We start from the raw sequence: 23,305 nt of genomic DNA, 5'->3' as shown, positions 1-23,305 counted from the left end.
CTCGAACAACCTGTAACTCCCCTTCTTTTTTTGTTTGTTTTTTATTTTCACTCCATTGTAACCCCCCCCCCCCCCCCACCCCCCCCCCCCCCCCCCCCCCCCACAGAAAACTCATAGGCACCAGTCTAGCACCAGTAATTATTCTGATCGCTGATTGCAGCTGCAGGCTACGGAAACTCCTGTCCTGTCAGTATCATGTCACCGCCACTTTCATCATACTTCGTACGTCCAGACATCACCCAAGGCGTTGACCGTACCCGTACTACCTATCTATCCATGTTCATGGGATATCCAGAACGCCCCGGTACAGCTTGTGCCTAATGTGCATATCGCTGTAGCAGGCTGCAGGAGACGGGGACTGCAATCTCACCGTTGATATGCCCATTCCTACTACCTACTTACTTCGTAGGTAGGTAGTTAGGCACTCTGTTTGAAGTATGTGGCGTGGCGCATGCAGCCTTTTCGGCTGGTTGGAGAAATCTGCCTTGGCCTTCGCCTTGCTTCGGTGATGGTGGAGAGTCGTAGGTAGGGCCTGGGGGAGCGACAGCTCTGCCTATATATCATTTCCAACTCCTCTCTCCGTCTAAAATTGCAGTGAAAATGGTAGCCTCTGTTTTAAGAGTAGCTACTTTGCGCTCTATGTGTCCACCCGACATTTCAGTGAATGACCATCTCGGGCCATGTATTCAGCCGCAGATGTCATCAAGTCATCCCTCGACCAATTCAGGGAGTTGCAACCCCCTGGTCTATTCGAGAAATTCTTGCAAACACGACTGGACGACCTGAAGATCAAAATCCTGGAGATTCAAACTTCTCAGGAACGCCGTAAATCTTTAACCGATCTCTCAAGGATCATTTTGTTCATTAAAGCTTTCGGTGTATTTGCTGACACGTTCCGTCTCACACAAGAACAGACGGCTTGTGTTTGGGGTCCCGTAAAATATGTCCTACATGTAAGACTGCCCCTGAGTTGTCAATCGCCATGCAGCCCATTAACAGAACTCCAGGTGGTTAAGGACGACGTCAAAGCACTCGATGAGATCCTTCAGTCTTATAAAGGACTCGGCGCTCGCCTACCGTGGGTAGGATCGTACAATGCTCTCGTGATCGAGAAGCCCGAGGTATCCATCTGTCTGGCGTATATGTACCAAGATTTGTTGCAATTCCAAAAAAGTTTATTGAAGCTTTTCAGTGGCCATGACTGGAAAGCAACGTTCCACACAAATTGGAGATACTACCATCAAGACTCTTTCCAGGATATACTTAAAGGCTTCGACCAACACCGAAAGGCTCTGGAAGACCTACTACGAGCTCACCATTACCAGAAGGCCAACGAACATTATCGGATTTCGAGTGATATGTCTCGTCGGCTCAACAACCACTTGCAAAACTATCAAAACGATCGCCAGGACTTAGAGATGCACATACGTAGATACGAAGAGGACCGAGAAAAGTTATTGTCCGACGCAAAAAAACAGGAACAGTACAGAGAGGAGCAGAGGTTTGCTGCTTTCAGGAAGTGGGTGTCGGCAACAAGCCTACAGTGCCGCTTCCACACAGAGTTCACTAGCATGAGAGCTGAGTTTCCAGGAACAACCGACTGGATCGTGAAAGACGGCGTTGTCGAGAATTGGATACACGGAGAACCACCAGAAACGTCAATCTTGTGCTTAAGTGGGAAAAAGGGCGCCGGTTAGTCCAGTCCTCCTAGCTGGTCTATGTGCCACTACACTCACATGGGCCACATGCTAAATTCATCGAGAATAGGCAAGACAATACTAGCATCGCGGCTCATTGACCATTGTAAGGAGCACCGTCCAGATTTTAAAACCAGTTACTTCTATTGCCGTGAGGATGACCCGAATCAAAACAACTGTTTAGCGATCTACAAGTCGCTTCTGATTCAGATGTTGGAGCATTATCCAGACCTACTTCCGTCATGTTATGAGAAGACGCTAAAGGGGAGCGAAATGCTCAATGACGAGACTGTAGCGCGAGCACTCATCGGGCTATTTTGCAACGCAGATATCAGCCACTTCATCATAATCGACGGTGTAGATGAAATTGAGACACCGCAACGCAAGCCCCTTTTGCAGTTCTTTGTCGGGCTTGTGGACAAATGTGATGCGTACAAGCCTGGCAAGGTTCGTGTGATATTTTTTGGCCATGATCTCGCAGCTTATCAACAGCTGAAGCGTATGGAATCGGCTATTGTGATAGAACTGGAGAGAAACGCCGTCCAGAAAGATATACAATTGTTTCTGGCTGAGAAGTCGAAAAGACTGAAAGAAAAGTTTGGTCTGACAGAAGAGGAGCTTCACTCTGCCCAAGCGCGAACAATTGCTAAGTCGGATGGTTGGAATACCCTACAGCCTAGAATCCTTTGTTTGGCAATGCTAACATTTTGACGTTAGGTATGTTCTTATTCGCAACACTTACAATGGAAAACCTCCTCAAGCAACCCACGGTTGAGTGTGTAAAACAACAACTACAAGAAGACTACTTCCCACAGAATCTTCGTGATGCGTAAGTTGGGTCCCGCGTGACAATACTGAAACTCAGTAGTAATTCGACCTCACATGAACATAGGTATCATAAAATCATTGAACGGCTACGCCGCGATTTAGGAGAGAACCAGTGGCTCATGGCAGTCAAGATTTTTGGCTGGTTAGCCTGTGCAAAACGGCCACTAAACTGGCACGAAATACAGGCCGTGTTATGTATGGTGATAAATGAATCTGAAGCATCGTTTGCAATGGATTATCACAATAAGAAGCTTAGAGACGATATTCGGGAGATATGCGGCTCGCTTGTGCAAAAGCTAGGCAACCGCATCATGTTTTGTCACTCGACTGCAAAGTTGTAAGTGCATATAAACTGCTTGGTGACGTGAGCTGTTCTAATATCGATCTAGGCACGTTATTGGTACTCAGGGTCTCAATATGACGTTGATTGAGTGTGATTTAACAACAACCTGCCTACGTTATCTGTCTTCCCAGTGTTTCCAGAGGGGCCTGGATGAGGACCGACTGGAAAATTTTACCCATCAAGGCTACTATGCGTTTCAGGATTATGCTTTAGCAAAATGGGGACATCACCTCGAGGCCGTCATCAGAGCTGGGCCACATGAACTCAGCCACAATGTGGACTATCTTTCACAAGCTATCTTCCAGTTTGCTTCAGTATATCGTGATGAGCTCTCTATTCCCGTTAATACCGAAGAACGAACTCAACGGGCCAGGGAAGATTGTAGAGAATTCATCGGATGCTTTTTTTACGAGCATCTGGTCACTATTTGGGCTCACTTTTCTCATCAGCAGTTGGCTCACTTCAAAGAACGAAACAAGTTGAGCCTCCCTTCACTTAAGACCTCGTTAAAACAGACTCGAGGGATACTGGAAACCATCGGCACTCAAGATGAGATACAGGAGCTTTACGGCGATTTCTTATTCAAATGTGATCGGCTCATTTGCGATTATTTCTATGAGGGCTTCGAGACTAAAGAGGGGAGAGATAATCATTTGCGGAGACATGATCGCCCCTATCACTGCCCAAAACCGGGATGCTCGGTGGTCGCCTTTGGATTTTCGACGAATAAGGATCGTGACAAACATATCAGGCAGTACCACCCTGAAGAAACTACTGGGTCGACATTTATTCAGCTGCCAAGGGAACTTGTCGAGGACGCAAGATTTCCCTGCCCGGATTGTGGACAGACATTCACTCGTAAAGCGAATCGGGACGCTCACGTGAGGAGTCACTACGGCGAGCGGCCATTTGTATGTGATGTATGCCCTAACAAAGCGTTTACCCGATCCAATGATTTACGCAGACACGTCAGAGACATACATTCTAGGAAGAGAGGTTGAAGTGAAATGAGTAATGAGATATATGTCGGATTGGCGTACTCGGCGTTGGGTTTAGACTTGCTGGGTATCGCGGATGGACTTGGTTATTTGCCTTACCGTTGAATAACCACGGCAGGCGGAAAATGAGGAAATGATGCGTTAAGTCCTTCCACCAACGACGGAAGATATCTGGTCTGCAAGGCCCGTTTAAGCTTTATTAGAAGTTGGAACAGGTGGAAGTGGTGCTTTTTCTTCGCCGATACATCATATAGAAGATGTCTAGTTGGGTTTTACAGATAGTCTACTATATACTAGTATGTTGTACTTCGTAATCTGATGTTACCGACTTGCGTGAGGCAGACATAAGTCAGCAACATCATGTAACCCACCTTCAGACTAAATGCCTGCCTAGTCTAAGTGCTTTGAAACGAAAGGCTTATAAACCTTATTACCTAGGTATAGTAAATCACCTGAGGTATCTTTCTTGCAAGGTATGCCACATTCCAATAGGTTCGTACGTTCTTGCTTTTGGAACCACGGTCAACACCTATTGAGACAACTTTTGGTGGTGTTCTCATGCCAAGGCCCGGAACAACAGAATAATGCCGCCACCTGTAATTCAGTGCAACCGGCAGTTGGTACCAAAAGTCAGCGAGTACCCCTCTCATCCGCGCTGTGGTAGTCAGACGTGCATCGGCATAATAGCAATACAAATACAAATGAAGGAAAAGAGGGAGAGGGTGTTGAGTTTTATCATATATATGAATTGCGAGATCACGATTACGATCTCCAAAGTCGCCATGCTATGCGAAAGATGCAAAGGTGTGAGCTTTGAGCCTCTCCTGGCTCAAGACAAGAAGACTGGCTTCTACATCTTGCACCATAGCCAGGAATCGTACTCGCTCTCCCTCACTCAGCGGTGTGCGCTATGTACTCTCATCAGCAGCCAACTAGGCAAAATCGAGGTTGAAGACGACGTATGTAACTATTTAGAAGCATTCATGGTGCTGAAGCGACGATGGCCGTCCGGCAGCGATATAGTCACTGGCACAAGTTCCCCTCCTATTCTTGTTCATAGCCGACTGGGTTTCGGAACTCTGTCAGCCATAGACGCTCTTCCAAGTAGTAGTATCAGAGAGCCCCAAGCTGTGCTCGACTAACGATCGCATAGGTCAATATCGCACCTTGGACTACGAGCACAGTACAAGCCGACCGAGTAGGAAAAGGAAACGGATTCAACTTAATGCATCGGAATCCTTAGAGAACCCTATTCTCAGGCATAGCAGGGGCAGAGAGGCTCCGTTATCTAGAGAACTTCCGCCTCATCATACTGGCTCACATGAGAACATGGAACTAGCCCATCTCTGGATAAAGGATTGTCTTCAAAATCACGACATGTGTGCTATCGGGAGCTCTCACCGACATGTAAATTTTGTGCCTACGCGCCTAGTCGACACCCAAGATCCCATGCGTCCGTTTCTCTTGATAGTCACGGATGACAAAGATATAGAGTATATCACTTTGAGCTACGTGTGGGGCCAAGGTGAGAGGTTTAGGACCACCCGGGCAACCCTTAAGGATCATCAGGACCGCATACCGCTCGAATCTGTGCCGAAAACCTTTGCTCATGCATTTCAGGTTACGCGGGAGCTAGGCTACAGATATATCTGGATAGATGCGCTATGTATCATACAAGACGACAATGGAGATTTGGAGCGTGAGCTGGCTGTCATGGGAGAGATCTACCGCCACGCCACTTTTACTATTTTCGCCGAGGGGGCTCGCGATGTCTTCGCCGGTCTCTTCCAAAAGCGTGACCCGTACCTGTATCAGCCGTGTGTCATTAATATTAACACAGCAACCGGTAAAGATGTGATATCTGAGCAGGTAACCTTGGGCACGATCATCACTGGCCCGAACTACCTAAAGACTAGGGGCTGGGTCCTCCAGGAAGAGATCCTCTCGACTAGAAGCTTGTCATTTGGCGAACAGATCAGCTGGCAGTGTGCAGTAAGCGAAGCATCCGAGACAAGGCCTGCTCCACAGCCCCGAAAGTCTGCATTGAGTCAAGGTAGAGCGACCTGTGAAGACAAACTGAGGTTATGGCTCTACGCTCCTGCACAGATGGGCTGCACGCCGAGGGAAAACTGGTTTAGGTGGAATCACTTTGATGCTTGGTACTCGGTTATGGAAGAATACAGCATTAAGGATTTGTCGTTCCCGACAGACCAACTCCGTGCTCTTTCTGGTCTTGCAGATTTATTTCGAAAAGCCCATCACGCAACATATTTGGCAGGGCTTTGGCGAGAGGACCTTCAACTTGGTTTGGCGTGGTATGTGGCCAGCAATGACTCTCGCATTGTGAGCAAGGCAGGAGATCAGAAGCCATCGTGGTCTTGGGCATCCGTCGGCACAGTCCGCCTCAAGTATCGTTCCTGGGCTGCATTTTCACAGCACATAGTCACCGAGGGTATCGAGGTACTGGATGCTTCCTGCACCCCAGCAGATGAAGCAAACCCTTGCGGAAGTGTGACCACCGGGCTTCTTACGCTTCGCGCGCGAGTGAAGAAGCTAACACTGTGTTGGTCTGCAGAGTACGTCGAAAATAGGACGGAATTTAGCTACGGCGACATGGGGACAGTGACGATGACGAGGGGAGAACACCCGCGGTTTCCAGCCCTCATCATCGACTCAGAGTCAAATCGGTTCATTGGCGAGGCAGCTTTGGACCGGCAAATACTTACTGAGTCTTATGAGAGCGGTAGGAGCACTGAAACATTTGGAGCTTCCAGTACAGAATCCGGGGTAAATCATATCCAATACAAGTGTCAAGTCTGGTGTGCTCTTTTGCACGTACAGAAAACCCCCGACAATGTTCGACATAACACTGCTCTGATCTTGGAACAAGACAAGAAAGACTCTACGACACACTGTCGACTAGGCCTCTTGTTCTTCGATGATCAACGTGTCAAGGGCCTGTCATATTCGGATTGGAACATGGAAACAATTCGTATTGTGTAGGACGACGTGGGAAGAGGTGATTCTGACGTATTGCGAGACAATAATGGTAAGATGCACCAGATGGCCTCCACATACCCCTTACACCTCTCATTTCGTTTATCGACTATCCCCATTACCCAAACGTCATCCAAAGTCGACAACACCAATGACGTAACCCAGCACACGTCTATATAGCGTGGGCCGAGACGGGATCACCAATTGACAATAATACGATTATCGCATTGAAACATACAAACCACCCACGACATTTGACTTAAAATGGGAGTTCCAAAATTCGACACGCCTCGCCGGGCAAAAATCAGAGGAACGGTAGAATTCTTCGAAGCCCACGGGGACCTTGTCGACAAGAAGATAACAAAGCGGGATATCTTCCGGTACTTCGGCGTTCATCATGCTACCGGCCACAGCATACTTCGAGGGAGAAATCCTAAAAGGCGGTGCCTGGGTCTCGATAGCGAGTCAAATGAGACGTTATGGGGATGTTCGGATCCCGATGCGAGGACAATAGAGAACGACCCTCGCTACGACAAGGAGCGCCTCAAGACCCAGTACTGGCACACCTTAGCTGCGCCGGAATACGACACCAGCGAGACTCGGGACGTCGAGATCTTTGGGACGCGCTTTTGGCGCGAGGAACTCTGGGGAAACGCCCAGCGGCGGTTCGCATGGCTGGACCTCGCCATACCCGCCGAACTGAACATGCACTTTTCTCCAAAGAGTAGGATAAATAAAAGGCCATGCAGAAAATATTCAATACTTACACCTGTACCCTAGACCAATCTGAGAATCTCCAATCACGAGTCCCGCCTGAGAAACCCCACCCATCACCACGAATCAGAAGCTCGACTCAATCCTTAAGTGAAAGAAATGTGCACCAATCGGCAAACCGCGCACATTTGCTAGCTATATGAGACCCATTTACGCATAGTTTTTTCATATCCCACACGGGCTTGTGGTTTAGTGGTATAATACTCCCTTAGCATCGTATCAGCTTTCATGCTTCACATGTAGCATGAAATGTCTACAAGCAAATTGGGAGTGGTCCGGGGTTCGATTCCCCGCGAGTCCATCGCTTGGAGGTTCAATTCCTCCTATACCTACCTTTTGCATACTTCTTTTGTTGGTATCAACGTGTGCGTCTCTCTCTCTATCAACCATTGATGTATTTGCTAGAGGTTTTTTTTTTTTTAGTATTCACCATGGTTCTAATATTGAATCAACTCGGGTGTGGTGCTCATTTTTAAGTTGTTCCGTTTTGGATGAAGAAAATTTCCCGCGTGCTGTCTTTGAATATCGTAATCTATGAGTCCTATTAATGTGGCGCTGCTTTGTAGTAAGCTTCCCTATCCCTGTGAGGAGACAGGAGAGGGTGCGTGGTTGTGAACCAGGCAGGTGGTGTAGGCAAATGATGAGAATTCCAATGTACCGGTAGGGAACTTGCAGACAATTGCATTGTGTAATCAAATGTAACAGAAGTAAACAGGCGATTGTATGGGACGAAGGATATCTCTGCCTCGATATTGCAGGCTGTCGAAAGTCTAGAAGTAACGCAGCCAAGCGCCGTGGCATCTATCTATGAGGAATCATGTAGCCCTTTAAACCTTCCTAGAAGAATGATGCGAATACCTTGCAAACACCGTCGGGGAATGCATTATTATAGCCTTATACACACGCTTGCCCCTCGTGCAGCATAAACCTTGTATTACTCTTCGATAAACTCAATCATAACAGTGCCTTGCTTCAAGCCGGCTTCCTCGATAGTCTCGTCCAGTTTCTCGATCAGATCCGCACCTGCCGGCATCGCCTTCAGCTCGAATGTCACACCCTCCTTGCCCTCAAATGGCTCTGCCTTTAGCCATTCGTAGATACGACGGACTGTATCAGCCACTGCGAAACGGCGAATGATGCGTCCCGTAGGATGTCTGAACTGTATTCTCGTTGTTGTTGCTGGGTTATTCTCTGGCTCTATATGTGGGTTGGTTGATGCGATTTGGGAAAAGGCGAGCTCGGCTGGGTTATCAGACCCCCCATGAGATGGTTGGGCCGAGTCACCTGTGAGGTCTACTACTTCATCAGCCTTGCCTTTCCCCTTTCCGGAGTCATCGCTAGACCTCGTGAGCATATCTGGATCCTGTAGATTCGATCCCGATGAGCCATCCTGATTCTCTAAGCTGTTCTGCAAAGCTAGGCGCAGCATTTCGTCTTCTGTCAATCGACCTACGTCGATTTGTTGGCGCTTCGGCTTAGATTGGACGACAGGATTCTTGCTGTTAGACGCCAAGCTGTACCGATCGAGAAACTCGGTCAGGTCACCATAAAGTTCGCCTGCGGAAGGAAAGGGGATTCCGGACCAGACCTTGACTTGCTCCCCGGTCCTAGGATCAATGATGGCAACGTGGGGGAAGTTGTCACCATTCTCGTGGGCACCGTTTGGAAAGTAGAGCTGGACGTATGATTGAGCTCTCAGCTCACGTTTGTCGTATTGCAAGAAAATGAAGTGCTCTTTAATCAAAGCCTTTAAATTCTCATCCTTCCACACGTCTCTATTCAAGACTTGGCATTGAAAGATGTCTAGATCCTGGAGATTAACCATGATCCACTTCTTTTCTTCCTTGCCTTCGTCTCTCGCTTCGTCCCATGTCGCGTCACTCATCAATTCGTGGGGTGGTCGGAATAGATCGCGTAAATGCGCTGCACGGGATGCGCCCTGATCGGATCGCGTATTCGGTAGTATTGGCGGTGCAGAGGTATCATCCCATATTGAGGGCGCTTGATCAAACGGGTTACCAGCGTTGCGGTCTGTAAAGAAGATCAGTATATATACAAGCAATATTCGCCAGAACCAACCTACTTCGCCGTTGTTGACGAGCTCGAAGAGCTCTTAGCTGTTCATCATGATCATCTATTGGCCCCCATGACAGGTCAGGACCGGCTAGTGTTTCTGTTGTCTGAGCTATAGGAGCTCGTATGCCGTCGTCCACAGCACCTGAACCTGATCCGTAAAGTTCTTCTTGTAATCGCCTCGCCATAGCGGCATCTTCCTCTTCTTGGGCATTTCTAGCTACGGCAGCGACATCTTCATGGTCACTGTCGTTGTCGACCATTGGTACATCGTCGTCGTCGGATTCGATTTCTATGACGTCGCGGGAGCTTGCTCGGTTTTCAGGACCGCTGGTGCGGGCGCGAGATGACGAGGTAGCCGGTGCAGGAGGCGCCGAGGACGCAGCGAAGCTCGACTGTAACTCTGGGTTGTCGTAAAATGTCTGAATGGCTTGCATCGCCTCGCCACCTGATATCTGAAGGTAACCTCGTGCAACATCTTGAGAATCCACGCCCGTCACCGTCATGAAAGTCGCAACTTGATCGTCCTCCATGGCGTCCACAATCCACGAGGTGGTGTAGCGCGCAATGCAGATGTTCACAGCCGGCAGCTCGTTCACCCGTCACCCATAGAGGTAGGCAGGAGGCGGTGTGTCCACAGCGGATGTGCAACCGTTAATAGGGAGCGTAGAGGCCCTTGTGTGAAAGCTACACCGCCAAAGCTAGATACTGTGCGGTGATGTCGAGGTAGTGGAAGCGTAGGTGCGATCTCAGAGAGGCAATAGGCGCCGGTGACAAGCTATGCGATGAAGCGTTCTTGAGGTTTGGATGTTCGGTTCTCTCCGTCTCTGGTAGTTAAATAGAGCGACTCAACAAGTAAGTCGACAGGCAAGCTGATGGTGGGGAAAGATGGAAGGGAGCTCCTCTAGGTACAGATGGCAATCGAAGATGTCGTCAGAAGCGAGGAGAGGGGACGTGGGACGTAGTGAGGGTCAAATGCACCATGGATATATATATAGAGAGGGAGAGAGGATAGTAGACTAACTGATCAAGCCATCTTCATGAAGTATGCAGAGAGGGCGAATGGTAACTGGATAGCTTGGGTCTCGGTGGTTCAAACACTCATATCAATGTTCAAGCAGGACGGTTGATGTTTGGAGGGGCTACAGGCGGGAAGTGCCGGGGGCACGGGATAGGTAACACTGTGTTGACGTAGCCAAATGTTGAATGGGACCCGGCTAGACCATGCTACCTACATGTACTTACCTATCCTTTGGGCATGCATAGGTACTTACACCGGGGTAGGTACAATGTAGGTACCTATATACTGAATGGGAGGTACCTCGACCTATCCATGCAGTTCCTGGTTCAATGGTGACATTCCATCTAAGGTACCCTTCATATTCCTTCTTGATCAAACGAAGATATCTCATGGTCTTACTACCTAGGTAACCTACTATTGAAGTTTAGGTAGGTAGATATATATGGCAGCTGAATGGGAAAGTACTTATCTCTACTCAACACACTTTGTGACTGCGTTTCGTACTTTCTAGCACTGTGAGGGGTAGTGCGTTGGCACTGTCCATAATAAGTCCATTTCAATCTCCAACATCTCATTGATTTTTCTATCCATTGCCTACATGCAATCCTACCTCTATTCAGGGAATACAATCAATCTAATCATAGGCATACACTGGAATACCGGTTGCAGCTACCTTGGTAGACATGTACCTAAGATTCATGCGCTGCACTGCCCTTGTCTCTCATAAGCTCAGACCTCGACTGAAACCAGGGTATTTTCACTGTCTCCCACGGGGCCAGCAAACCTAGCAATTGATCATGGCTTCCAAACGTTCACATAAGACAACTACTAGAGAGTCTGAGGCTAGTGACGTTTCTTAGTATCCTCTTTTCAGCAGCCATAGTTACCTAGCAAACCAGGACGTTTCTCATAGTCATGATTACCTAAGAGCATGAGCAAAGTACATGTATGTATGTGGTAATTGGGCCTGTTGTCAATCGCTAGCCCTTTTGGTGTTTCCATTAGCTACCTTATATCAAGAATGTTTGGACTATTCTTGGTCAGGCAGGCAAGGCCTTGACCTACCGCTGGTGAAAGGAATACGTTATCATGATTCAAGTCTCTTGGTGAACATAAAAAACCGGGTCTGATACGTAAAGTCGTCCGCTGCAGTTTGTTGGTTGCTACGATATAAAGTACCTAGACGAAGAAAAGAATTATTACGTGGGCGTACAACGTGCTGTATTAATGTCGATCTGACAACTGGTGCTCCTAAACATAAACAGCCGGCAGAGGTCGCACTACTAGATATATGTTGATGCATATTTCAAGGTAGCCGTCTTGGCTGCTTCATGGCTGTAGGCAATTCCTGTCTACTGCTATAACATTGGCCAGTTGACACCTTTGTCTTGACAATTTAGTCATATCTAGTCTTCCTACCTTAGCCGGTACCCAGCCCAATGGATGCAAGTAAGCATCGAGCGGTTGCAACAACACGGACGCCGGGCCTTGATCCCTCAAGACTCATATGAGAGTAATCCATATCGACATGAGCGATATGGTAATCAATATGAGTGTACCTCCGATCAAAAGTCAAGACCATGCATAAAATTAAGAACGAGGAGGCTAAGGGGGACCACAGGAACTACAGAAAAGAGAACGGGAAAGGAGAAAGGGTGAAAAAGAGTAAAAAGCGAGGCCACCGGATAGGAGACTCGAACTCCTGGCTCAGGAAATTCGCATAGAACATGAGAATCCCGAATGTTAACCCCTACACCAATCCGGTTGGCAGGATGACTTGGAAATCAAGACTAAATGTGGAAGTGATGGCTCTAGGAGATAGGAAGGTGAAGTAGAGGTACGTACCTGATGCTCGCAGGAAGGAAAGTGCGTACCCACGACATTGTACTAACTATATTGACACGGGGAAGTTGCTGCGGTGTAAGGTAGGCGCAAGTGTGTATACCTGCCTTCAGAAAGGACCAGTGGGAGGTCCGGGTAGGTATGTGAGCGATGCCACATATCTAGTTCACTTCTCATCTACCAGATTGATAATACCTACCTATGTACTGTTTAGATATGAAATGTGAAATCAATGGCCTCAACTATGCCACCGGAAAAGAACGACTAAGTATTACTCAAAGCACCTCGTACCGAATAGGATCAGTCTCAGTTAGTCACAATAGGGGTTGGGCAAACCATACACACGAAGATAGAATGCGCTGATCTTGTTTTGACATTACTCCTTATAACAACCAGGGGACTGAATGCCGAGTAAACGACACCGCTTTTTGTGCTATCACCTATGTTGCTGTTTCCAAGTCATTTCCCAGAGCAAGAATGTCTCAATATACAGATATGAATTAATAAGAATCTGGTCAGAGTAGAGTCTGTATGAGAAGCTAGGACTACCCCTCCACAACGAAGCAGAGCCCTGCCCTTTGTGGTGACTCTGCAATCACCACAGGCAATAGGTAATATGGCGTTACAATCCAAAATTGACGCTACATAGAGTCATTACATACCATATATTCGCTTCCAGCCCTAGCTGTGCTCGTAATGAAAGCGTTTAGCTATGCGATCAATTACGACTTATGACGAGTCGAAGAATGACTTTGCCGGCATCGCCCCAAGGGGTTGGCTGGCGAGACTCGTCGGGTCACCTTGTGCCGTTGACTCGAACCATTCATTATGTAACTCAGTAGGCATCATATCTAAAAACGTGTCAAAGTCGCCGAAATCATACACGGGCGGAGTACTGAGCGAAACATCAGATGAAGATATTGTTGTTGCATGCAACGGTAGGCTTGGCCGAAGGGATTCAGGATTCATAGGCATTGCGTCCAAGTTATGGAAGTCGGGACCCTTAGATGGTATCTGTTGCCCAGGACTCATCCACTCGCCCACCAGAGGTGTCGATGCTGGCTGCTGTGCCTGATGGTGCGGTTGTTGTCGTTGTTGCTGTTGTTCTTCTCGCACGCGCCGGGCTCGAGCAATAAGCTGGCCGATGGGTTTCACAAGGTTATCTCCCCGTTCTCCGCCGTCCCGAAATTTTATGAGAAGCCATATGTCGTAAACCGCTGTTGCGTAATTCCACGCTGCGTCACATTCAGGGGAGGGTGGTCGAATACAAATCTCTGATAAGGCAAGAGCTAACGTATGCCATTGAACATAAGTCTTCAGGTGCCACACCCACTGATTGAGGCGCGAGTCTTTCATTATGTCCAATGTCATTTTGAGTATCCTGATTGTGTCAGAGAATATTGTGTCCCGCAAAGTTTTACAATCCAGCTCAACTTCGGAAGCCCCATGACTGGACTCCTCGGCATTGCTGGTACGAAGAGCACCGGATTCTGCTCTATGTTTTCGAGTTTTCAGCTCAGTGTAGTATGCTGAGGATCGGACTCGCGCTGAAGCCATGTAGCAAATTTCTCTTGCAAGATAGTGTAATGGTTGTGCTGGGTCGCACCGTTGTACGTACTTTTCGACCCATTTGTCGTGCTCGTCCATAATCTTGACACGAGTTTGAAAGGGGGCGTGACTGGCACTAAGTATGGTTTTAGTGTAACGCTATTACGTGTTGTAATTATTCCGATGGAAATGGAATTCGCCGAAGTCACGGGACTTGGCGGTGTTTCGTACTGTATTGCAAAGGGACGGCCGGAGGCGCTGAAAATGCTTACCGTTTCATTTTCCAATGAATTTCCAATGCATAGCACCGGACCTGGACAATTGTCATATCTGTAGCGCCCTCTCTCTCACGCGGCAACTCGGTCATGTCACTGGAAAGATCGGCATCATTCACATTGAGCGGCTGGCGAGTTTCGAAGGCTGATTTCTCGAGAACGCGGGGTTCGTAACCGTGGTATTCAGTGCTTCGATGATCAAGTATACATACTTGCTGCCATATACGTCGACGCATCTCAGTTTCGAAGGGTGGAAGATTGAACGCAGTTCCATCTCGGTGTAAGCCCATCGACCTTGCCAAATGAGTCGCGAGTGCGATCAGAGACCACTATAACCGCTGGAGTCAGTAAATACTCTTTCAGGTAAAAGTTTCGGAAGTTCTGCGTACTCCCGAGACACACTTGTGCCCCTAATAGGCAAATATGGCCTCCGGGAGTAACTAGAACAGGGGCAAAGTGGCTCCAGAGGTTGCGTACCACTGTTCTTGTACCATCATCGGACCTCAACACTGATATGTACAGTATAGCTGCCTGCAAAAGCAGCGTGCTGTGAGTGTTCAACAAGTTAGCCCGCGCCAGTGCTTGCTCAGTCGCAAATCTGAATCGCTCGACCATAGCGGACCTTGGCTGGCCTACAAGGTTTTCGCATTGAACCGGGTCCATGCTGATAACTGCCGAATAATATATCGCAAACAACAGTGCCTCTGTTTCTTTGTCGAGCGAGTTGGTTGTGGCGGCAGCACTCCAGAATAAGCGTATTAAGCTAGTTGTATGGAAGATGCGCACTAGTGGGAGAACATTGTCGCTAAATAGTTGAAAGAGCTTCATGGATAGCTCGGTAGAAGGATGAAAGTCTCTTAGAGAGTGACTAAGGGATCGGTAGCCTAGCAAGGCTGCATTTGTGGCCAAAGATCCCGTGTTTCGACGATCTTCATCATGTAACGGGGAGTTCTCATCAGGTTGAGCAGATTCATCGTCACTAAGACGGGACTCGGCAAACATTCCACGCAGTTGCTCGATCTATAAATTGTCAGCCAGAAATCTTGTTTCAAGGAGTATGCTTTCAAAAGGACTTGCCTCCTCTGTCAGATCCGCCCATAGTACGTTACTGACATAACGACTTTGAGACTCTTCAATAACTAGGCGGCCTAATCCCGCAGCTTCGGTCTCTTGGTTCCCATTATCAACCGCGCTGTTGCTTTCTTGAGCTTGGGCGCCTGTCGAGGAGACATGCTCCGAGGTGGAGCCCGACGCTTTGTGCGAGCTTGCTTCGCGGTCCTTTGCCTGCTGCTGCAGGCGTCTAATGGTGGTTTCTAACTGAGAAAGTCGATCCAGTACTTTGGTGTCGACAGCTTGTCGTGACCGTTTAGCAGCCCTGCCTGCCCCGGGCGGGTGCACGCAGTTAGATCCCGCCCTCACACAATTGGAACATGGCTGGCGTCGGTCGCATTTGACCTTGCGTTGCCTACACAGTATACAGCTCCGAAGATGTGTGGGTTGTCCTAGTTGTGCAACTTGGGGGTTGATTAAATCGTCGGCCCGCAACCCCGCAGCCGTTTTATTTCCAGGCGAGTCGCCCATGTTGAAGTTGTCGGCCCGTGGGTATCGCCTCAACAGCAGTCATCATAGTTTCATCCAGGTAGGTATTCAATTGTGCATGGGAACTTCCTCTCACAACGGGCTGCGCTGCTTCTACGACCTTCCCAGCGTTCCTTTGATGTTGTAACGCATCGTTACAGGCATATGCTTACCCGTCTAGGTAGGTCCCGAGGTCCACTCCACGTAGATGCCCTAGCCTCCTTACTGTCGTCAGCTTACTTAGCTATGTAACCTGGCACTTATCGAGATAGGTACTTTTTCACAAGAATGAGCAGTGTGCACATAGTCAGAAGAATATCTTGACTAGGCAGACACTAGGGAGAGTGGCCTGTCAAGTCATTGGAACCTACGCGTGATTGATACTCGAGACACAGGCGAGTCTTCAATATGCCTATAGCCAAGAAATGCATCTCCCTCTATGTAGATAACGAGCAGTTCTTAACCTTCTCCGTTGTTGCCTCTTACAAATCTGATCCTAAGGGGGGAGATCGTGGAGGTAAGCACGTATACATAGCAATGTTACGTCGGGTATATCGTCAACCTCGGTCCGGTACGTATGTTATATGTCCGAAGTAGAAATTTAACGGGGAACGCACAGTCAAGATGTGACCAAACTCGGTAAGCACGTGAAGCAAAGCATGGAGAATCTCGGTGATAATTGAGAGCGCTCGGTTATTTGACATCTCCGACTAAGGGCAGCAGAGGGCAGTAATTACAATAACCCCACCATCCAAGGCATGGTCACTAAGTTTAGTATATTACTCATATATGCACTAATATATAAAGGCGACAAATTATCAGGTACCCAGATAGTATAAATACCTACATAGGTAGGTAGGATGCCCTGCTACCCATAAACCTTATGACGTAGTGTAAGTAGATATTGTAGGTATTCATGTGTTTTGTGCCAGCTTCTGTGGCTTGATTTTGCCGTAGACAACTCCTTCCTAGATAATTGGCCAATCAAAGTTTAGATTCTAATAACATAGAATTGGATCCTACAGGCACCCTTGCAGCATCGTATCTTGTACGGTAGGTAGTCCACGTTGACATATACCTGGGCAGGTGTAGGTCCTGATAGGTACATATGGACATATCCTACGTAGCCTCAGACAGCCAGGACCATCATGATAATACTCTCAAGGCCAATACTACTTTCCAGACTCGCATTCCAAACAAAGCGCCAGCTATATTTCCAGCGCGGCATAATGGGCAGTAGTAACAGCAACAACATATCCCGACGCCCCGAGGGTCCCATCCACTTCGGCCCCTTCAACGTCACAACACAGGTACGCTCAGCAGTAATCCATTTCCTAATTGATACTTAATCAGGTATGCCAAGACTTATACCTCGTACAACCCAGGTGTTCCTGACTACGCCTCTCTCATTCGCGCTGGTGAACCTGAAGCCGCTTCTCCCGGGGCACGTCCTCGTGTGTCCACGCACGCTTCATAAGCGGCTTACAGACCTGTCGGCGGATGAGCTGACAGATCTATTTGGAGCCGTGCAGCGGGTACAGCGGATGCTAGCACGGTACTACTTTTCTCAACCCCAGCCCCAGGATCCCACGCAGACAGATGCAGAACCAGAGGAAATTTCAGCACAGCCACCAGCAGCACCCGAGGCAGGGTCCTTCAATATCGCGATTCAAGACGGTGCTGAAGCCGGCCAGACCGTCCCGCACGTTCACGTCCACGTGATTCCGCGCATCCGTGGCTCTACGGCCAAGGAGACGCACACGGAAGGCGATGCTATCTACGAGTTGATGGCAGCTGAGGCGGGGAATGTCGGCGGTGCGCTCTGGGACAAGGTGATTAAGAGTCGGCCTCAGCCTGGCGGCGGGTTTCCGAGGGTGGAGGATCCAGACCGGATGGCGCGGTCCATGGCCGAAATGGAGGCCGAGGCAGATGCGTATAGAGGTGTGTTGGCGAGCATGGGGGTTCGAGACGGAAGATGAGCGAATTAAGAACTCTTTTACGCTAGAGGAATTATAACAGTATAGACCAAAAGCGAAGATGCAATATCATTAAACGCCGCTATCATGCACGCTTCCAAGCCAAGTCCCACGCTACATCAAATGCCTATAACCCTCGGAGCAACTCGTCCAACATGATCGGTTTCCTAACGGCATTATTCATGCCTTCGTGGTATGTAACCCAAACCTTCGTTTCTGCCTTGCCTAGCACACTTTTGTTGCTAGCTTTCCTCTTATCTGCATTATTCCCATCTGATTCTGACAACGGCCGCACTGCAGCTTGGATTATGCGGCCGAAGAAATCTTTCTTGACCGGTATAGTAGGCAAGGCATTCTCCTTACTAACATTCTCTTTATCGTCAAAAATATAATTGTCTACAGCGTTAGGGTTTGCAGCTTTGTATCGTGCTTGTCTCGCAGCATTATCCCGTAGTATTCTCGCTTTTTCACGCTCTTGGTCTAAAACCTGGCGGACCGCATACCGTGTTGGTGCTTGGGTTCCGTGAACGACAGCAGCCGAGCTCTCAAACGTGCCCAGAAGATCAAGATCACTATCATTTGGTCAATACAAACTCGAAAGAACCGCCTGGTTTGGATTCAGACACTTACGGTTCCATTCGATATACCCATTGTGGTCCTCTACTGAATGGCGAGTCATTCTCGATCTTGCCACGATGAAGTTCAACTCCTACTTCCGCAAGAATCACCGCAGCACGTTGGACCATAATCTTCTCAGATTCCTTTCTGACACTCGCTGTTCCGCGAGCATCCCCGCTACCCCCAACAACTACTGGCTTGACGTCTGGCGAGACCATGCGAATCAAGTATGGCAGGAACTCTGTAGAAACGTCCTCAGCACTACGGAACGAGCGCATTAAGGTGGGTGGGAGTTGAGCCTGCAAAGCCTGGAGCATTGATCGATTTTCTTTCTCTGATTCGCGAGCCGCAAAATCTGCCCTAGGGCCCGAAAATGGAAGAGCTGGGGCTTCGTCATCTCCGTGGTCTCCCCATTTCTTATCATAGCCTCCGTTCGCCCGTCGAATAGGGGACGCAAACAGGTGGTGGCAAGCTAGGATTGGTTGACACAGATAGGGCGCCAACTCCCAGTCCTGACTTCCAAATAGCCGTGAAGAACACGTATCATGGAAATGCAACCATTCATAGGCCTGGTTCGGTTTGCTTAAAAACGAGTCGTCGTTGAACTCGTGAGTTGGATACCCAGCAAAGACCTCGGTGAGTACCCTGTCCACTTCACCGCTGGTTTCAACCATTTCCCGAAGCCGCTCCATGCCATACTTTTTCTGCTGCTCTGAGAAGCCAAGCTGTACCTGGGGCTGTTCGTGTAAATGTTTTGTCGGAGGGGCTATTATGGGAATACTGCCTTTAGGAAATCCAGCACCATCCTGGAAAACACGGGTGACGATGTCCTTGGAATTTCCTCTTCCAACGCCTCTCGCACCACCACCTCCGTGAGCAAGATCACGGACAACATGCTGCTCAACCCATTGCCGGGTTAAGCTCAGGGAGCAATTTAGGGATGAGGATCGCAAGCGACCAGCTACCCATTCACCAACGACCATAATCCCTCGCAAATCACCTTCCGCCGTGCTTTCGGCACCACGCTTGGCATCTATACCACTGCTCATACCCCAAGCTGCCTCGCACAGCTTTCGAGCTGCGTCCTTCTCACATGGAATACCTTCCTTCTCAAAGACGGACTTTAATCTAGTCACTACCGCGTCAATGGTAGGTTTGCCAACATGAATAACCTCAGCTAGAGTCGACTGCCGTAAAGGTCGCAATGATGGATGATATACGTCATTACAGATGAGTATGAGAGGCCGCATTTGACGAAAATCATCCCCCTTCTTTTTGCGATGGGCCGATGGGTGGGCCTTTGGTTCTTGTCCCGCTGAGTTCTTTTCGCCTACAGTAATCAGGTCCATCAATGCCTTGATAAAGCCTCCTTCTCCAGAGCCTCCAGACCCAGTCACCACGCCGTCGACTTCATCAACCACAACACAAACAGGGCGGGCTACTTTCTGGTGCTTGTCCGTTTGAGTCTTTGAGTGTTGAACAGACTTGACATTCTCTGTCCCAAGACTGGTCCGGATTCTGTTTTTCACGACGTCTCGGCTGCGGTCGTCGCTAGCATTGATTTCCATAACTTCGTAGCCTGCTTGTCGTGCGCAGACATGTGCCAGAGTGGTTTTGCCGAGACCAGGAGGACCAGTCAACATCAGAATTTTTCGATGCGGCTTCTCCTCTTCGGCCTCGACTTTCGCTCCCGGGCGTCTGATAACAGGACGAGATCTGGAAGTACTGGGGAATACGATTGGATCCCACTTCTTCAACCACCTTAGAACTTGGCGATTTGTCATGTCATCCCCAACCAGGTCCATGAAGTTCCGAGCACGGTATTTTTCGGTCCACAGTAGTGTCTTTTTCGGTTTCTTGCCCATGTGTTCTTCTATTGAAGCCAATGGCTCGTCGGGCATCGGTGCTGGTGTTTCATCTTGCTGCGCCAGTTCCTTAGAGACCGTATCGATCAATTCGTGAATGTCAATGCCGTAGTAACTTCGCTCCGCACGTCCCTTCTTCGTTTTTGACCTTGCAGCCACCATGCGTTCGTACGAGACTTCGGTATTAATCCTTCGTGTCTTGATTTCGAAAGTTTTGCCTGAGCAAGTCGTGATTTGCGAGGCATTTCGGGGTAGAAATGACGAAAGTCTGCCAAATATCGAAGGATCATTCGATGTGAACGGAGTACTCCCGCTAGATCCCTGGGTATGTGCGTTCAGTTGGCTGAGCTCGAGCGGAGCGGGAAATAGATCAGTAGGTTCCTCAGATGGGATAATTCGAGGGCTACTGAGCATTTGGCGCTTTGGCGCAGGTTCTAAAGGCGTACTCTCGTCATCCGAATCATCATCGAGGAGAAACCCAGGCTTTCCGCGGGGTCGTGCTTCAGTGTCTGTATGCGGTGCTGGCCGCTTTTTTGCTGCCGAGGGCGAACTTGCAGGATATACTACAGGGGAAGAGAGCAGGGACATTTTGACAATCTAGTTGGAAGGGAACAGCTAACCATCGCTCCCAAAACTTACGTATCTCCTATTGCTGGCTTGAGGGTGGTATCTATAGCAATTGGAGGCGAAAACACGGATGGCGCGTCCTGGCGCGTCCTGAGCTGCAGTGGGAGCAGCTACGTGCATTATTGCGGGTCTCAGCTATAAATCAATTAAAGTCCGGCGGGTTACGTGTGAAGAAAAGAACCGTGTGAATAACAGTGCGTAGCGGTAACAAACAGGTAACAGTGTAACGGTGGGCGGTAGGTATGCTAAAATTCCTATTGAATGTCACATACGAAGTACTTACCTGGTACCCAAGTACCTAAGTACCTACCTACATACCAGGACATACTCAGGACATATCTTGGGTAAGTAGGTAACAAAATGAAAGTTATATTAAATAGCCTTATATTATCACTTTAGCTTCCATTTTAACTCCATATACTTTTAAGACTTAATTATATTAGCCCTTAACTTATACCACCTTTATTTTTTTAATATAATATTATTAATATATAGTATTTTTATATTTATTATATTTATAATTTACTCTTTAATTAATTAATAAAATAGCTTTAATTAAAATAGTTATATTATTAAAAAGTTTTAATTTAATATTATTTATAGGTTATTTTAATTTTTTTAAATTCTAATAGGAATAATGTTATAAAACTTAATAAAATTAAAGGTAAATAGAGGTATATTTAAGCTTAATATACTTTTATTTATCCATTTAAGTAATTTTTAAATCTTTAAACCTTTTAACCTTTTATTATAATTAATAAAGATTAATAACCTTTTATATATAATAATTAACCTTTTTAAAACTTTCCTATTACTTTAATTTATAATTAAATAAGTTAAAAATAATAATTTTAATATTTTAAAGATTTATTACTTTTTTAACTATTTAATTTATATATATTAAAAGTAAAGTAATTTTTAATTAAAGTATATCTTATTATTATTTATTAATAAAAATTACTTTTTTAAATTATATTAATGCTTTATCTTTTAAAACCTTTATAATTTAAATAAAAACCTTTTAAAAGCTTTTTTAAAGGTTTATAAAGTTTTTAAAGTAATAAAAAAAGTTAATAAATAGTTAATTAACTTACCTTTAACTATAATTATTAATAAGTTAATAATTATATTTATAAGCTATTTAATTATTATTACTTTTATTAAAGGTAAATTAAATTCTTTAAGCTTTAAAGTTTAAACTATTAATATATAAAGTTATATTATTAATTAATTATAATATATAAATTATTAAAGGTTAATTAAATTATTAATTTTAAAGTTTAAGCTTTAAAAAAATGCTTTAAAAGTTAAAAAATAATTAAAATAATTTAATTTAATATAATATATTATTATAAAACTATTATAAAGACTTTTATATTAACCTTATTACCTTTTTTATAATAATCTTTTTATTTTAATAAAGCTATTAAAGTATTTTAAAGATTATATAAGTTATAAGATAATAGTTATTATTAAAAATTATATTAATCTTTTTAAAGGCTTTATTAAAGTTAAAAAAAAAGATAAAAATAAAAACCTATTACTTTAAAATAACCTTTAATATAAAGCTATAAAAAATAAAAAAATATAATAATTTTTATTATATAAAGGCTTTACTTTTAAAGATAAAGCTTTATATAATAGTTAAAATTATATATTAATTTAAATATAAAGAAGAAAAAAGAACTATTATATAATAGCCCTCTTTAATTAAGTCCTTTATAGATTAATAATAATTATAATTTATAAATTAAATAGTAATAGCTATTAAAATTAATAAATATATATAAGTATAATGAATTGTTTAATAGCTTTATATATATAAGATATATAAATACTTATTATTATTAATTATAATTTATAACTATTCCCCTTTAAAAAAAATAGCTACATTTATATAAATTTAAATAATAGGTCTTTAAATTAATGCTTTTTAAATAAAGAAAAAATACCTTTAAGTTTTCATTTATTAGTTTTAATTAAGGCTCTTATTCGTTATATTATATAATAAGTTTTTTTATAATTAATATTAAAAGGTTTCCTTATATTTATAACTTATATATTAATTTAACTTTATTATTTTATATTTTATTAATATATTCTTCTTTTAATTATTATTATTAATTTATTATTATTAAAGTATTTCTTATTAAATTTATTATTCTTTATAACTTATAATTAAGCTTTTAATTATTTAAATAGTTTTATAAAATTTATATTTATATTATAAAATTCCTTTAATGAT

The 23,305-nt window shown here is 45.7% G+C and overlaps 7 protein-coding genes and 2 non-coding genes across 9 annotated transcripts; 5 read left to right on the top strand and 4 right to left on the bottom strand.

Annotated features, from left to right (window-relative positions):
• Positions 1-680: 680 nt before the first annotated feature.
• F5B22DRAFT_656533 (uncharacterized protein) lies at positions 681-4,085 on the top strand (the record flags this gene model as incomplete). The annotated part of the gene is made up of 6 exons (XM_047979963.1): positions 681-953; positions 1,008-1,692; positions 1,768-2,355; positions 2,415-2,526; positions 2,590-2,862; positions 2,915-4,085. The coding sequence occupies 6 exons, from the start codon at positions 681-683 to the stop codon at positions 3,867-3,869; spliced, it is 2,886 nt and encodes a 961-aa protein (XP_047830056.1). The 3' UTR covers positions 3,870-4,085.
• A 563-nt stretch (positions 4,086-4,648) lies between these two features.
• Positions 4,649-6,869, top strand: F5B22DRAFT_647229 (heterokaryon incompatibility protein-domain-containing protein; the record flags this gene model as incomplete). The annotated part of the gene is made up of 2 exons (XM_047978839.1): positions 4,649-4,970; positions 5,020-6,869. 2 exons carry the CDS (start codon positions 4,649-4,651, stop codon positions 6,867-6,869), a joined length of 2,172 nt encoding a protein of 723 aa, XP_047830055.1.
• F5B22DRAFT_214424 (uncharacterized protein) lies at positions 6,862-7,762 on the top strand. The gene has a single exon (XM_047969713.1). It carries the CDS (start codon positions 7,128-7,130, stop codon positions 7,641-7,643), a length of 516 nt encoding a protein of 171 aa, XP_047830054.1. The 5' UTR covers positions 6,862-7,127; the 3' UTR covers positions 7,644-7,762.
• A 53-nt stretch (positions 7,763-7,815) lies between these two features.
• F5B22DRAFT_t117 lies at positions 7,816-7,938 on the top strand. Its single transcript has one exon. It is a non-coding gene; the product is annotated as a tRNA-Ala (tRNA).
• A 435-nt stretch (positions 7,939-8,373) lies between these two features.
• On the bottom strand, positions 8,374-10,496 carry F5B22DRAFT_214213 (uncharacterized protein). The gene is made up of 2 exons (XM_047969712.1): positions 9,721-10,496; positions 8,374-9,668 (listed from the first exon to the last, which is right to left on the bottom strand). Exons 1-2 carry the CDS (start codon positions 10,241-10,243, stop codon positions 8,572-8,574), a joined length of 1,620 nt encoding a protein of 539 aa, XP_047830053.1. The 5' UTR covers positions 10,244-10,496; the 3' UTR covers positions 8,374-8,571.
• Positions 10,497-12,410: 1,914 nt separating this feature from the next.
• F5B22DRAFT_t114 lies at positions 12,411-12,496 on the bottom strand. Its single transcript has one exon. It is a non-coding gene; the product is annotated as a tRNA-Glu (tRNA).
• A 418-nt stretch (positions 12,497-12,914) lies between these two features.
• F5B22DRAFT_609442 (fungal-specific transcription factor domain-containing protein) lies at positions 12,915-16,610 on the bottom strand. The gene is made up of 4 exons (XM_047975142.1): positions 15,474-16,610; positions 14,874-15,416; positions 14,394-14,725; positions 12,915-14,257 (listed from the first exon to the last, which is right to left on the bottom strand). The coding sequence occupies exons 1-4, from the start codon at positions 15,975-15,977 to the stop codon at positions 13,303-13,305; spliced, it is 2,334 nt and encodes a 777-aa protein (XP_047830052.1). The 5' UTR covers positions 15,978-16,610; the 3' UTR covers positions 12,915-13,302.
• A 593-nt stretch (positions 16,611-17,203) lies between these two features.
• On the top strand, positions 17,204-17,953 carry F5B22DRAFT_647225 (HIT domain-containing protein; the record flags this gene model as incomplete). Its single annotated transcript, XM_047978838.1, has 2 exons — positions 17,204-17,284; positions 17,360-17,953. The coding sequence occupies 2 exons, from the start codon at positions 17,204-17,206 to the stop codon at positions 17,951-17,953; spliced, it is 675 nt and encodes a 224-aa protein (XP_047830051.1).
• A 62-nt stretch (positions 17,954-18,015) lies between these two features.
• F5B22DRAFT_214027 (uncharacterized protein) lies at positions 18,016-21,196 on the bottom strand. The gene is made up of 2 exons (XM_047969711.1): positions 18,581-21,196; positions 18,016-18,522 (listed from the first exon to the last, which is right to left on the bottom strand). Exons 1-2 carry the CDS (start codon positions 21,019-21,021, stop codon positions 18,078-18,080), a joined length of 2,886 nt encoding a protein of 961 aa, XP_047830050.1. The 5' UTR covers positions 21,022-21,196; the 3' UTR covers positions 18,016-18,077.
• Positions 21,197-23,305: the final 2,109 nt, after the last annotated feature.

The sequence above is a fragment of the Xylaria bambusicola genome, assembly GCF_022495145.1.
Source record: "Xylaria bambusicola strain CBS 139988 unplaced genomic scaffold F5B22scaffold_25, whole genome shotgun sequence".
NCBI classification, from domain to species: Eukaryota; Fungi; Ascomycota; class Sordariomycetes; order Xylariales; family Xylariaceae; genus Xylaria; species Xylaria bambusicola.
This window is presented reverse-complemented; position numbering and strand designations above follow the sequence as displayed.

Excerpts from the sequence above, each read along its gene's own strand:
- F5B22DRAFT_214424 (XM_047969713.1), top strand. The coding sequence starts at position 7,128 with ATGGGAGTTCCAAAATTCGACACGCCTCGCCGGGCAAAAATCAGAGGA.
- F5B22DRAFT_214213 (XM_047969712.1), bottom strand. The coding sequence starts at position 10,243 with ATGGAGGACGATCAAGTTGCGACTTTCATGACGGTGACGGGCGTGGAT. Across the intron at positions 9,669-9,720 it reads AGCTCGTCAACAACGGCGAA|ACCGCAACGCTGGTAACCCG; the intron begins GTAGGTTGGTTC and ends TCTTCTTTACAG.
- F5B22DRAFT_609442 (XM_047975142.1), bottom strand. The coding sequence starts at position 15,977 with ATGGGCGACTCGCCTGGAAATAAAACGGCTGCGGGGTTGCGGGCCGAC. Across the intron at positions 15,417-15,473 it reads GGGCGGATCTGACAGAGGAG|ATCGAGCAACTGCGTGGAAT; the intron begins GCAAGTCCTTTT and ends GACAATTTATAG. Across the intron at positions 14,726-14,873 it reads ATGATGGTACAAGAACAGTG|TGGTCTCTGATCGCACTCGC; the intron begins GTACGCAACCTC and ends CAGCGGTTATAG.
- F5B22DRAFT_214027 (XM_047969711.1), bottom strand. The coding sequence starts at position 21,021 with ATGTCCCTGCTCTCTTCCCCTGTAGTATATCCTGCAAGTTCGCCCTCG. Across the intron at positions 18,523-18,580 it reads TGGGTATATCGAATGGAACC|TGATCTTGATCTTCTGGGCA; the intron begins GTAAGTGTCTGA and ends ACCAAATGATAG.